We start from the raw sequence: 14,785 nt of genomic DNA on the forward strand, positions 1-14,785 counted from the left end.
ACTGTGTGACTGCAAACTTAGCAATTTAGAGTGGACAACTCCTATAATTTATGACACTAATTATATTGTGGTGCATCTCTACACCAATAGTGTGGCAAGCTGCAGCGGTGTACAGCAAGGTCAGAATATCCAGGATCAATGATGTGGGTGGGGGGGGGGGGGGGGGGGTGTGTGTGTGTGTCATTCATTGAATCTCCAGCATTTAGTGCTGTGGTTGGAAATCTGATCCTGGTGACAGGCTCATCCCAGCAATAACAGCTGATGGCTGGGGGTGACGGGTCTTTTTGCTACAGGGGGCAAAACAGTTAGAGTGAAAAAAGCCTGAATCTTCATCCTACATGCTGCCATTTTTCATCATGACAAACTTTGGTATAATATGTAGTATTACTTAATGCAGGCAGGAACCTGCTGCTGCGCATGAAGCAGGTGCAGTATGGGCCCTAGTGTTTCTGCTGCAGTATTTTGTGCACCTGCCTTTATCATGAAAATAAAAGGAATATTGCAGAATAAACAAGGATTGGAGAAATGCAGACTTATGGGCAGCCTGCACCCAGCACTGTATCGGGCTCACTGTATCCAAATTCACACTGTCTGAATGGGTGGAGGAAGCGGTCCAGCTGCGAATCATGCAGCCGCGGGGACTCCGCATATTATTCGAGCACACCCGAGATACTCAGATAACACAATATCTGAGCACGCTCACTCATCACTAATGCCCAGTTGAAACAATCAGCAAGACAGACTCCATCTTGCTGACTACCTCCAATAGTGAACACAATTGCTTCAGTGAGCAGAATATTTAGATTATAAAATGCAGCACTCCACATTAACTGAAAGGTTTTAATACAAAACAGAAGTTACACATAAAAGTAAAACATCTATAAACATCAGATACAGGATTCTCAGTAATATGCTATGTTGCGTGGGTCTGGGGGTCTTTCATCTGTTTCCACGGTTTTATACTCGTTCCAAAGCTTCCAACATAATGATGCTGTTCCCTCTTATAACCTGAAAAGACAAGAATGGATCCCATATCACATGCGAGAACTGGGGCATCAGATCATTAATGTTTAGTAGATAAACGGTTTCTATCCTAGGAAGAAAAAAAAAAAACAAAAAAAAACACAACACTTCCCCAAAGGACCTTCCCTCCTGAAACCCCGAGATTTGACAATCAGATCATTCACTGCTGACTGCCATGTTGCGAATGGGCTTTTAATAGGTGCTGCCAGATTGCTAAAAATAGATGGAAAACCAATAGATCAAAAACTGCAGCCCCTTCAGCAGAACAGTGCTCTCATATCTACTATGAAGGCTACAGGAACATAGCTTCAGGCAAATAAATGGGGTGATGTAGTAGTTGTTGGCGCAGCGAATGGCTGGGAACGCTGCTGTGCAGGAAATTAAGTAAATCTGAAGCAACTAAGTGCTGGAAATCATCAAATTGGAAGCTGGGTTGTGATACAACTAAACTAAAGGGAACCAGTCATGTTAAAAACACTACTGACTTGTAGATATGGTGTGAATAGCATTCTAAAGCCATGCGGCCACTGGGAGGAAATTAACTTTATCCCTTGGGTTTTCAGTCATAGTGAACAGTGGCTGTAACTGATGGCCGGCTCTGCAGTGCATCGCTGGCTGTCAGTCAGTGGCGAGGTGTGGTTACAGCCACTGATCACTATGCACTGAATGAACTCAAGCCTATGAATAAAAGCCAGAACAAAAACTTTTTCATGTTGGTAGCTGGGCCTTCAGAATACTATTAATCTGCAGATTTATGGCAAGTTGGGGCACGACAGGTGCCATTTAAGGACCCTCTACCCTGTTAAGGGAGCCCGTTTCTTAACAGATCACATACCCGACTTTTGTATACATTTTGCACCTATACAAGCATTAAGCGCCATGTCATTTTCCTACGTCTCTTATGGGGTTTTTTTTTTTTGGGGGGGGGGGGGGGGGGTAAGGGGAAGGGGGTTCCAGATAAGCTTGTGACATTTGATTGCACGTTTTAGTGAGATAACATCTCTGAAATACAGCGTCACATTGACTTCACGGATCGTCAGCTGGTTACTCCTGACTGCTGGAACCTGTGTGAGGAGCAGCAGACATAACTGTGGAGCGGGCTCCCCTCGCACACTTACCACCATGCCGATGTTGTTTTGGTGCCCAGATCCAGACACCTCCGTGCACTCATCTACCACCAAGTTCATGAACGGGTCAAACCCTCTCAGGATCCCTTGTACATGTCTGCCGCCATTTAGTTTCACTGTAAGATATCAGAAGAATAAAGGACAAGTGAAGTTGATCTAAGTCGGACTCTACCCAGTGCTAAAATATAAAGAGTAGATGCCACGGGGGGGCCGCGCACAGAGGACACTTACATGACAACTTCTTGTCCATGAACCTAAAAAGAGAATCCAGAGTTAGTAGATGGAAAACATACAGTTAATGATAAATGTAAGGACCTGGGGTCTACATCATGGAAATAACAGAGCCTGGTCCCTTCACCTTTCAAAAACGCTGCAAAATATGGCTGCTACTGGCAACGGCCCCCTTTTTGGATTGGTCGTGATAATCCCGGCACTTCGCATTGTGCCAAACCAAATTATCGGCCATTTCCACAATGTAACATGCACAAATACCGGAACCAGCACACGGACAGTGATGTGGACCCGCCAAACACCGCAGACGCCAATCACAGTCCGTGTGAAAAGTAAAACCCGTGATCGGGGATTTTTTTTTTCTAACTCCTTCTCTTACGACAAAGCTGAATGTTTTATCAGGTGGACGATGAAAGATCTGGCCCTCTAATGGGAACTTGCCATGTTGGGAAATATTTACCTGCTGATAATACACCAGAGGGGTCTCAGTATGGCCCATTGTGTAGCGAGTGGGGACTCTGACAGCTCCAATGAGTGGAGATGAGCAGCTGCAGGAAGAATACCGCTTCATTTTCTCCCTGTAGCCGCTGATCTAGTAAGGCAGGTTGTAATGCTATTTCCCTGAAGATTAACCCTTTCTGAATAGCATTTCCAGACATGACAGGTTCCCTTTAAATGTGATTTCTCCCCATACACCGTCATGGCATAGTCACAGAATATAAGTCTGCAGGCAGGGGCAGGCAGGAGGACAAGGGCAGGCGGGAGGACGGGGGGCAGGCAGGGGGACGGGGGGCAGGCGGGAAGACGGGGGCAGGCGGGAGGACGGGGGGGCAGGCGGGAGGACGGGGGGGCAGGCGGGAGGACGGGGGGGCAGGCGGGAGGACGGGGGGGCAGGCGGGAGGACGGGGGGGCAGGCGGGAGGACGGGGGGCAGGCAGGGAGGACGGGGGGCAGGCGGGGGGGCAGGCAGGGAGGGCGGGGGCAGGCGGGGGGACGGGGGCAGGCGGGGGGACGGGGGCAGGCGGGGGGACGGGGGCAGGCGGGGGGACGGGGGCGGGGCGGGGGGACGGGGGCGGGGCGGGAGGACGGGGGGGGGACGGGGGGACAGGCGGGGGGACGGGGGGGCAGGCGGGGGGACGGGGGGGGGCAGGCGGGAGGACGGGGGGGGGGCAGGCAGGGGGACGGGGGCAGGCGGGAGGACGGGGGCAGGCAGGGGGACGGGGGCAGGCAGGTCATCTGAGGCCTTGTAGCTTCACATCACCACAAGCTAAAAGCCAATCAGAAACCAGCTTTCATTTGTTAACCATCTTTACAATGAAAGCTGTCATCTGATTGGTCGTGGTGGGACAGCTCTGGGTCCTCGCACCGCAGGCGCCATGCTGCAGGTTACTATGTCCCCTCCTCAGGCCTGAAGACAACTGGGAGCCTATCAGTAATTATGGCGCCCGCGCCCCCTCTGCAGCCCCCCGGGGGTCTTACTTCTTCAGCTCGGGCGGGTGCGCTTTGCTCATTTTCCTTCCTCGTGTGGCGCCGGCTCGTATCACACAACAGCTCCAGCCGCCAGGAAACCCGCAACGTTTTCACAAGAGGCGCACACTACTGACGTAAGAGGAAGCGGAAAAGGAGGTGACGATGGCACGGGGCGGACATTTTTGTTTTGGGCAACGACAACGCAGACGAAGGTGAGGCAAATCCCAGCCCGGCGGCAGACACAGCTTTCTAACGTCGCACGTGGCGGTGCTGGTACGCGCCTTATTTCTCTCTGGTTTGGGGTTGTACATGCTGTGATCTCCCCTTGCTGCCAGAAACAAACATGGCGGGTAGTGATGCCGAGGCGTCCTAGGTACCGGAAGTGACGCAGTAAGGGCGGAAGTTCGGTCCCGTGCCCTTGGAGCCCATGCTGCTGATGCTGCTCCACACGTCTACATAGGAAATGGCTGAGGAATATCAGAGCCGGCTGCAGAATGCGGTGGACGCCATGGTGAAGAGCCTGGAGCGGGAGAATATCCGGAAGATGCAGGTGGGAGACGCGTCCTGTGGAGAGACCGGGGCCTGGACTGTGCACAGGGACTGCCATTAACCCTTTATGGGGGTAGCAGATGTTATTTTTGAGCCTTTTTTCCCCTACTCTTCTTCCAAGAGCCATCGTTTTGTATGTCCTGTAGCGCAGAACGTCTGTGTTACATGCACCACAAGTTGCCTCTTTAGGCTACGTTCACATTAGCGTTGCGTCGGGCGCTGCCGCGGCGACGCATGCGTCATGCGCCCCTATATTTAACATGGGGGCGCATGGACATGCATTGTCTTGCGTTTTGTGACGCATGCGTCATTTTTGGCGTAAGCGTCAGGGTGCAGAGGACGCAGCAAGTTGCATTTTTTTTGCGTCCAAAATCAAGCCAAAAATGGACGCATGCGTTTTGCATGCGTTGTGTCGCCGACGTAACACACAACAACGCAAATGTGAACGTAGCCTTTACTAACAGGTGGCAAAACTAGGGACCGGAGGGGCACAAAAAAAAGAGAAAAAAATCAGTTGTACTATTGGTGAAGCAGCCACAATTGTAGGGGGCATTAACAAAAATCTGTAATGGTGACCCCTTTTACATGTACGGAGCGGCTCGTCCCGAGACTGTAAGCCTGGTACATGCTGCTGCCGTTCTCCGGGCAGACGAAGACCGTGTAACCTGTCATCCACGAGAATCGGCCCGATCGTGCATTCTGATCAACCGCATAGTGTGATCCGATTCTCTGGGATGAGAAGAAGATGGAGAACAAATTGCCCCCATTCTGTCAGTGCGCAGAAATCAGACTGCACTCAGATGTCGTCCGACTGCAGTCCAATGGTTTCCACGCACTCATTGACTCGGATCAAACGAGTTTTCAGAGATTTTTTTTTATTTTTATTTTTTTCCGTGCATAGCAAATATGTTTGATTGACACCTACAGTGATTAGCCCAGGGGTGTGCTGTGTAACCACAGATGGGTCCCCCGCTGCAGAATAGTCAGCGCTGATGCAATAGAAGTCTGGTTTGTGCCATATACAGCTATACGGTGGTGTTGCAGTATAAGTGATAGGTCCGGTTCAAATTCCACAGGTTCATGTTTGCTAAGGGACTAAAGAATGTAAGTCTAAAAAAAAAAAACAACTTTATAAATTGAAAAGGAACAAAAAAGCTACAAATTTGAACCCCCTTCCCCTATTGCACCATATAAAATCAGGTTGACCTGCAAGAAAAAAATCCCTCACACAGCTCCATTAATCATGAAATGAAAACATTATGGTCAATTTTTTTTTTTTTTACGAATGTCTGAATATTTAACTTCAGAAATGGCAAAAAAAAGGAAACTTGGTATCGCCGTAATCATACTGACCTGGAGAATCATCGTTACTGCACAACAATTGCCTTAAATAGAAAACTGAAAAAAAAAGGTGGAATTGCTTTTTTTTTTTTTTTTTTTGCAATTTCATCTCACTTGGAATTTTCACCCCCAGTTTTCCAATACGCGATGTGGTAAAGTGAATGTTGTCATTTAAAAGTGCAACTTGTTCAGCAAAAAACCAATCCCTGAAATCGCGATATGGGCAGAAATCTAACACGATATCTCTTGGAAGGAGAACAGCACTGGCAGAAAACAGTCCAGTCCTTAAGGAGAACCTGTCGGCAGGATTGAGCCCTACAGACTCCAGGCACGGCCATAATGGCGCTGACACCTGATGGGAGGGATCCGCTCAGTGGTTGTTTAATACATTATGAAGTACCGGTATTCAGAAAATGACGTCTCCCGTGCTTTGGGGCAGGGTCCTCTTTTGGTTCTCTGCCTCCTCTGCTTCTTGTACAGGTCGTTGATTATTCAGAAGACGTAATATTATGAAAACTTCACATGTGAGTATTCATCAACTGCTTAGCGGATCCCTTCACACCAGGTGTAATAATCAGCAGCGCAGCGCCATTATGGCCGTGCGCAATCCTGCAGACACGTTCCCTTTAAGGGGGTTAAAGCTGCTATGCGGTTGATTGGTTTTCTTCCTATTGGCGTCTATTGGGTGCCTGAAAGGCGCATATAAAATACACAGCTGCCTTTTTAAGTACAGAATCTCCGCATCCGAAAAGGGGAGAAATCCGCCATGTGCTCCCAGAGATACAGGCCGTGCCTCCTTGGTGGAATGTAACCCTAAAGAGAGGCCCATATGGCTGGAACTGGCGGATTATAAAGGAACAAACAAAATGGCCTTCTAAGGAGAGCAGCAGGAATAAAATAAGAGCAAAAGCTGCCCCTTCTGACCCGGTGATGGGCCCCCTTTAGGTGGTTCAGTGCCAGCGATCTGCGTGAGCTGTGAATACCTGCCCTGCGTGGCTCCGGCTCTGCTCCGTCCTCCCATCCCATGAAGGGTATGCATATGTCATGGAGCGGGAAGGGTCTCCCTCGTCAAAGCTGAAGCGAAACACGTGTTGGGCCGTGCGGGCTTATCATCAGGGTATGTCTGACCATGGAAACATTTCACATGATTACATTTTGGTGCACGTGGTAACTATTTGATTTTATTTATATCCTTGTTTCCCTCCTTTATTTACTGTGCACGGCACTTTATTCTATCTATTTTGGGGGTATATTATCTATTTATCTATATAGCTTACTCATGCACAGCCTTCACTTTAAATGGATACTTTCCTGACATATGCACTTTATGTTGAATTATTAACACGCAGTGCAATGCGATTTATTTGGTGCACTTTAGAGGTAGTTTATTATTAATTAATTAATTACCGTGTTTATTTAGATTTTTCTGGGTAAATTTGACTTTTTTGTCACTGCATTTATTTTTTTGAGTATTTTTTTGTAATATCAACTCTGCTACATGCACGATGTTCACTTTATCCCTTACTTTTCCATATGGAATATACTATGAAATGTGAACAGTGCAATATAAGCAAAATTACCTCAATTTTTGATCATTTATGGTGAGATTTCCATGCTCGTTACATTATCTGATTTCCTTAGAAATTAATTATTCCAAATTTATTGACATGCTCTTGTATGATAACCTGCATTCTACTGCCATCTGGTGGTCCTTTCCTGAATTTTAAACTGTTATTATTGTGTTTATAATAAAACTAGATGGTGGCCCGATTCTAACGCATCGGGTATTCTAGAATATGCATGTCCACGTAGCGTATTGCCCAGCCACGTAGCGTATTGCCCAGCCACGTAGCGTATTGCCCAGCCACGTAGCGTATTGCCCAGCCACGTAGCGTATTGCCCAGCCACGTAGCGTATTGCCCAGCCACGTAGCGTATTGCCCAGCCACGTAGCGTATTGCCCAGCCACGTAGCGTATTGCCCAGCCACGTAGCGTATTGCCCAGCCACGTAGCGTATTGCCCAGCCACGTAGCGTATTGCCCAGCCACGTAGCGTATTGCCCAGCCACGTAGCGTATTGCCCAGCCACGTAGCGTATTGCCCAGCCACGTAGCGTATTGCCCAGCCACGTAGCGTATTGCCCAGCCACGTAGCGTATTGCCCAGCCACGTAGCGTATTGCCCAGCCACGTAGCGTATTGCCCAGCCACGTAGCGTATTGCCCAGCCACGTAGCGTATTGCCCAGCCACGTAGCGTATTGCCCAGCCACGTAGCGTATTGCCCAGCCACGTAGCGTATTGCCCAGCCACGTAGCGTATTGCCCAGCCACGTAGCGTATTGCCCAGCCACGTAGCGTATTGCCCAGCCACGTAGCGTATTGCCCAGCCACGTAGCGTATTGCCCAGCCACGTAGCGTATTGCCCAGCCACGTAGCGTATTGCCCAGCCACGTAGCGTATTGCCCAGCCACGTAGCGTATTGCCCAGCCACGTAGCGTATTGCCCAGCCACGTAGCGTATTGCCCAGCCACGTAGCGTATTGCCCAGCCACGTAGCGTACAGCACAGAGCCACGTAGCGTATTGCCCAGCCTTGTAGTATACAGCACAGAGCCACGTAGGATATTGCCCAGTGACGTACTATATTACCAAGCCACGTATGCCACAGGTTAAAAAAATAAAAAATAAACATACTCACCTAACGATCCTAGGGCCCCTTGTAGTTGAACATACTCACCATTCTGGTCGCTGCTCCTCAGCGTCCCATCTCTCCGCTTCCTGGGATCCAACGGCGCTGTGCAGATGGGCGTGCGGCTGCCGCCATCTTGCGTTCCCAGGATGCTTTGCGAAATTACCCATATAAATTAGCGGTCTCGCGAGACCGCTAGGTCTTATGGGTAATTTTGCAAAGCATCGCTGGGAAAGGAAGATGGCGGCAGGCGCGAGTGGCTCAGCGGACAACGGAGGGTGAGTATAGAAGGTTTTTTGTTTTTGTACTATTTTTAACATTAGTTTCTTTTACTATTGATGCCGCATAGGCAGCATCAATAGTAAAAGGTTGGGGACACACAGGGTTAATAGCGGCGGTAACGGAGTGCGTTATCGCCAACAATAACCCTGTGTTAGCAGTGACCGGAGGGGAGTATGGAGCGGGCGCCGGGGACACTGACTGCGGGGAGTAAGGCTACTTTCACACTAGCGTCGGACTCGGCCCGTCGCAGTGCGTTGGGCCGAGGTTCCGACGCTAGCAGTGAATGCGCCGCACAACGGAGGCAGCGGATGCATTTTTCCTGCGCATCTGCTGCCCCATTGTAAGGTGCGGGGAGGTGGGGGCGGAGTTCCGGACGCACATGCGCGGTCGGAAAAAGCGGTCCGTCGGCAGCAAAAAACGTTACATGTAACGTTTTTTGCTCCCGGCGGTCCGCCACAACACGGCGCAACCGTCGCACGACGGTTGCGACGTGTGTCAATGCGTCGCAATGCGTCGCTAATGTTGATCTATGGGGCAAAAACGCATCCTGCAAACAACTTTGCAGGATGCGTTTTTTCCCATAAACGACGCATTGCGGAGCACCGGGGACACTGACTGCGGGGAGCGGAGCGCCGGGGACACTGACTGCGGGGAGCGGAGCGCCGGGGACACTGACTGCGGGGAGCGGAGCGCCGGGGACACTGACTGCGGGGAGCGGAGCGCCGGGGACACTGACTGCGGGGAGCGGAGCGCCGGGGACACTGACTGCGGGGAGCGGAGCGCCGGGGACACTGACTGCGGGGAGCGGAGCGCCGGGGACACTGACTGCGGGGAGTATAGAGCAGCCATTTTCTTCCGGACTGTGCCCGTCGCTGATTGGTCGCCGCAAAACAGCCACGACCAATCAGCGACTTGGATTTCCATGATAGACAGAGGCCACGACCAATGAATATCCGTGACAGAAGGACAGACAGACGGAAGTACCCCTTAGACAATTACCGTATGTATATAGATTTATATTTTAATCTCAAATCATTGGTTGTTGTTTCATATCTATAGGTGTTATGTTTTTATACAGATACACGACCACACATATAGTTGTTTATTTGGTTGATTAAATGGAGCGGGAAGGGGTTAATTAGCCATCTGGTGATCTGTAGTATTATATCCCATACCAATATGTCTGTGTTACCATTGTGCCTATCATCGGAGACGTACTGTTATAGTCATGTGACCGCTGCAGCCAATCCGAGAATTCATCTGTCCTCTGACTTACTAGTGGCACATCAGTAAGATCCATGCCTAAGAAAAAAAAATTTCCTATGTTAGTCAACTCTTTTAAGGAATGGTTTGAGAAGCATGGCTTGGAGATCATGGCGATGACTTGGCCTGTGTATTTCACATTCTGATCGGGCATCTGAGGGATATCCTGATAAAAACAAGTCCGCACCTTGTATCGTACTATTAACCTCTTGGATTCTGATACCATTGGACACCTGCAGAGGTCTAGTGACATCCAAGCATCAATAGGGACCAGAGGTGCTTTGGGGCAAAAAAAATGTGAGTCCTCAGTAGTTGATACCCCTTAATTGCTAACCCTATCAGCCACTGAGGACTCTCATATTTTTATATTTTTCTATCTCCTGGCTAACAGCACAGCGTAAAGATATACTTTCATGCTGCAACCCTACACATCCTGTGAAGGCACTGCAGTGCACTAGTGTGGCCACAAGGTGGCAGAGGTGTACAGATGATATACCATGTTGTATTGTAATGCCCCCAATAGTCATTGCTTATATTACTATAGTGAGACCCTCAGACACCGGTGATCTTCTTTCATCAGCCCCTCGGTGATGAATACTATTGAGGCCTAAGAAGTTGTAGTTTGTTCTTTTAATTTACACTTTTTAACTCCTTTTGTAATAGTTTTTCGGTCTGGAAGGACGGTCGTGTGTGACATGCTTGTCTATACCTGCCCCACGTTGTCTCCCCTCTGCACTGGCGGTGTGGGCGGCTGGTGTATTGTCCGTCCGTTCTGCCCCCAGGGAGGACGTGCACAGGTCACAGTCACATAGAATTAGAAGGGGCATGAAGTTAGTAAAAGGGGTCTGATGATGCCGGCCGGCCCACGATGGACTGCACTGAACTCTGCCCTTTGTCAAAAAGTAAAGAAGGTCCCGTCCCTTATTATTGACAGTCTGGTTAATGTTTGTGGAGATGCTGCCAGTAATTGGATATTTTCTACTGTGTTATCATTTTTAACCTTTCATTGACCTGGCATCAAAAGGTTTTGGGGAAACCTCCTGTTCTCCTGTTGCGGAATCTGTCAGGTGATTCATGCTGCCTAGACGTCAGACGTCACTGGCAGAGCTGATCTGGGTCCACTACGCAGGGCAGACACCCGCCGATAATCAGACTCCATCTACAGATCTGCTTTGCTATTGCCTTTCTCTAGCACATAACGTTCTCAGCGCTGCCAGCAAAAGAGAAGACAGAAGCCGTAATAAGCTCCTTCTGTCTTCTGTGCAGGGTCCCTGGTTTTGCCTGTCAGTTGTGGACCTGACTGCTACTGCCAGAGTGGGACAAAATGCTAAAAGCTAGGAGTATTTATTTCTGGGTGTTGTTTTTTTTTTTATAGGGATCCCAGCCTTTAGATCACGGAATAAACAAACATTTTTTGCCTATTGATTGTTAGTAATGTGGGCCTTACCGGAGAGTTCAGTGGCGTTCATAGCGGCACTGCCATCTTTGCCACCAGTCATTAAGCCACATTTCTGCTAGACCACCAATACTGATACCGGGGGCAGAAGGGAAAAGCCAAGACATTGTCCTAAAGAAACCCCTGCTTCTGTGTATTGTGTTCAGGAAGGTAACTTTATTCCGCGGTGGTTCTTCTTTTAGGGGAAGATGTTCCTGTGTAGTGCCCAGTGCTGTGATAACGAGAAGGCCTCCATGCAGCAGGTGCACCACTGCATCGAGCGCTGCCATGCTCCCCTCGCACAGGCGCAGAGTCTGGTCACCAATGAGCTGGAGAGATTTCAGGTAAGTCTTGTAGCTAAAATCCAACAATAATACAATTTTTTTTCTTTATAATCCAGCAGGGGGCAGCAAAGCTCTGTTGTAAGATCTGTTCACGGTCACCAAGATAACGCTGCATATGGCAAGAGACCATTCCTTAGCCGGGGTTTTATGTGTCCATAAGGAAACCATGTGATAACATTGGCTTACTAATTCTAGGAGTTTTCTAGATATATTTTTGTACTGTATAAGCTAAGTAAAAATGAGCTGAACTCTGCCACCCACTGCCGCCGCCTCGTTGATAGGACAGGCTTGGGTGATCTCACAACTATAGCTCAGAACCACTACAGACAATTACTGAGCTCAGTGGTCCTGTGCCGTGTACTTAAGTATGGCCGCCGAGCCCAATGATTGGCTCCTGGGATCACGTCCTGTAGTTGTACTACAAAAAATGTAAACCCCCCTTTAAGCCTCTGTGCACGTTTGCATTGTGCCTTACATTCATAACCAAAGCCACCATGCTCTACCTGTAACCACAGTACCTATAGATTTATATTGGGGTATTGCCAAAATATTTCCAACTGTTTGAAGAGATGATATTAGATAGTACTATGATTTATACCATTCTCGCGTTTGGCAGCTGCCGCTCATTTATGGACAGCGTAAAGGGGTTTACTGTTGAAAACAAATGATCACGTGTCCAACTGATAGGGGGTAACTTACTGACTGTCGGGGGTCTGACCACTAGGGCCCTTTCTCCATCACAGAATAGAGCTGCAGGCCGGATATGTGACCAACGCTCCTTTCATTCCCTTATGAGGCTGCCGTAAAAGACGAGTGCAGCGCCATAGGGAATAAATGGAGCGTCGGTCAGGCTTCCACACTGCTCCTCCATTCTAACAGTATCTGGTTCTGCCGATCAGTGTGGGTCCAGGATGTCAGACCCGCTCCAATCCTTACATTTTCACCTATCCCCTGGTTTTCACTGCACAGCCCCTTTAAGTCGGCCTGTATGGGCCCATAATTGGCTGCATGTAACGTGCCTGCTGATTGATGCCACAGATTGTGCAGGGAGTTGCAAATGGGCACTGGGTTAAATGAACAATAAGAGATGATAGAAATCCATGGGCTTCAGCTATAGGTTCAGATTTGTGATATGCTGCCATGTTTTATATTCTGTATTTCATTTTAGACTTGTATTAATGTCCACTCACATTCAGTACTACAAAGTCTGATTAATGTCTCTCCTAGGATCGCCTGAGCCGCTGCACAATGCACTGCAATGACAAGGCAAAGGATTCCCTGGACTATGGCAGTAAAGAATCCCAAGCGAGAGCTCAGCTGGAGAGCTGTGTGATGAAGTGCGCCGAGGACCACATGAATCTCCTCCCCAGTATGACCAAGAAGCTGAAGGATTCCCTGGCTGAAGCTGACCGAAAGACCTCCTAATGACGCCTCTGTGAGGTGGTGGTCGAAGTTAGCCCTTACTGGGGTCTGCCACAGGCTCGTGGACCCTGCAGATGATATCAGATGAAGGGCTAGGACTAATACTGTCCTTGGTTTAGGAGAATCTGCACAGTTCATCAATGATGTCTCATGATCTGCCTCCATTTGGCAAATCCCCAATTCGGTGTATTATTTACTTTGGCGGTGGAATATATAAAACTGAGAAACTTACAGTGAAATGATCATGGACATAGCAGCTGCAGGAGCTGTCATGGTGTCTGTCATAGCAATATAGTAATAGTCCAGTGTCAGTCAGAGGGCCGTCAAATGGAATTATCCAAAAATATATCATCTCATGTTTCTTTTTTTCCTAGGAGGGTTATTTTAATTTTTAAAAATTATGTTCACATACTTTATATGCAGTAAGATTTGTCAGTAATGTTCATCTGTAGCTGGAATGTCTGTGCAAACCAATCTAAAATGCAATCACTGACGTTGATCGCCTGCTTGTGTCACTCTCCTCTTTAATGTTGTATGGGATGTCACGCCGCCATATGCATCTTATCTTCAGTTTCCTGGCTCAGGAGGGATTGTGTTTCACATGCTGGGCAGCAATGCAGTCTATAGGGAGTAGGTGAAAAGCCAGTTTCTTAAGGTACCTTCACACATAACGATTTCATTAACGATCGTTGCAACGTCACGCTTTTTGTGACGTAGCAACGATATCGTTAACGAAATCGTTATGTGTGACAGCGACCAACGATCAGGCCCCTGCTGGGAGATCGTTGGTCGCTGGGGAATGATCAGGACCTTTTTTTTGGTTGCTGATCACCCGCTGTCATCGCTGGATCGGCGTGTGTGACGCCAATCCAGCGATGTGTTCACTTGTAACTAGGGTAAATATCGGGTTACTAAGCGCAGGGCCGCACTTAGTAACCCGATGTTTACCCTGGTTACCATTGTAAAAGTTTAAAAAAAAAAACACTACATACTCACATTCCGATGTCTGTCACGTCCCCCGCCGTCAGCTTCCCTGCACGGACTGTCAGCGCCGGCCGTAAAGCAGAGCACAGTGGTGACGTCGCCGCTGTGCTCTACTTTACGGCCGGCACTGACACAGTCAGTGCAGGAAGCTGACGGCGGGGGACGTGACAGACATCGGAATGTGAGTATGTAGTGTTTTTTTTTTACTTTTGCAATGGTAACCAGGGTAAATATCGGGTTACTAAGCGCAGCCCTGCGCTTAGTAACCCGATGTTTACCCTGGTTACCCGGGGACTTCGGCATCGTTGAAGACAGTTTCAATGATGCCGAAGTCTTTCCCTTGATCGTTGGTCGCTGGAGAGAGCTGTATGTGTGACAGCTCTCCAGCGACCACACAACGACTTACCAACGATCACGGCCAGGTCGTATCGCAGGTCGTGATCGTTGGTAAGTCGTTTAGTGTAACGGTACCTTTAGTATCAGATCTTGTATGTAAAGGTACCGTCACACTTAGCGACGCTGCAGCGATACCGACAACGATCCGGATCGCTGCAGCGTCGCTGTTTGGTCGCTGGAGAGCTGTCACACAGACAGCTCCAGCGACCAACGATGCTGGTAACCAGGGTAAACA

At 48.8% G+C, this 14,785-nt stretch overlaps 2 protein-coding genes across 2 annotated transcripts; one reads left to right on the forward strand and one right to left on the reverse strand.

Moving 5' to 3' along the window:
* Positions 1-826: 826 nt before the first annotated feature.
* SNRPG (small nuclear ribonucleoprotein polypeptide G) lies at positions 827-3,984 on the reverse strand. The gene is made up of 4 exons (XM_069766544.1): positions 3,860-3,984; positions 2,382-2,404; positions 2,142-2,266; positions 827-1,008 (listed from the first exon to the last, which is right to left on the reverse strand). The coding sequence occupies exons 1-4, from the start codon at positions 3,889-3,891 to the stop codon at positions 958-960; spliced, it is 231 nt and encodes a 76-aa protein (XP_069622645.1). The 5' UTR covers positions 3,892-3,984; the 3' UTR covers positions 827-957.
* A 259-nt stretch (positions 3,985-4,243) lies between these two features.
* Positions 4,244-13,674, forward strand: FAM136A (family with sequence similarity 136 member A). The gene is made up of 3 exons (XM_069766543.1): positions 4,244-4,400; positions 11,608-11,748; positions 12,976-13,674. Exons 1-3 carry the CDS (start codon positions 4,314-4,316, stop codon positions 13,171-13,173), a joined length of 426 nt encoding a protein of 141 aa, XP_069622644.1. The 5' UTR covers positions 4,244-4,313; the 3' UTR covers positions 13,174-13,674.
* The last annotated feature ends 1,111 nt before the right edge of the window (positions 13,675-14,785 follow it).

The sequence above is a fragment of the Ranitomeya imitator genome, chromosome 4, assembly GCF_032444005.1.
Source record: "Ranitomeya imitator isolate aRanImi1 chromosome 4, aRanImi1.pri, whole genome shotgun sequence".
In the NCBI taxonomy this organism is placed as follows: domain Eukaryota; kingdom Metazoa; phylum Chordata; class Amphibia; order Anura; family Dendrobatidae; genus Ranitomeya; species Ranitomeya imitator.

Coding starts and splice junctions, on each gene's coding strand:
- FAM136A (XM_069766543.1), top strand. CDS start 4,314: ATGGCTGAGGAATATCAGAGCCGGCTGCAGAATGCGGTGGACGCCATG. Junction 4,401..11,607: donor AGAATATCCGGAAGATGCAG/GTGGGAGACGCG, acceptor TTCTTCTTTTAG/GGGAAGATGTTCCTGTGTAG. Junction 11,749..12,975: donor ATGAGCTGGAGAGATTTCAG/GTAAGTCTTGTA, acceptor TGTCTCTCCTAG/GATCGCCTGAGCCGCTGCAC.
- SNRPG (XM_069766544.1), bottom strand. CDS start 3,891: ATGAGCAAAGCGCACCCGCCCGAGCTGAAGAA. Junction 2,405..3,859: donor CACCCGCCCGAGCTGAAGAA/GTAAGACCCCCG, acceptor TTCTCTTTTTAG/GTTCATGGACAAGAAGTTGT. Junction 2,267..2,381: donor CATGGACAAGAAGTTGTCAT/GTAAGTGTCCTC, acceptor GATATCTTACAG/TGAAACTAAATGGCGGCAGA.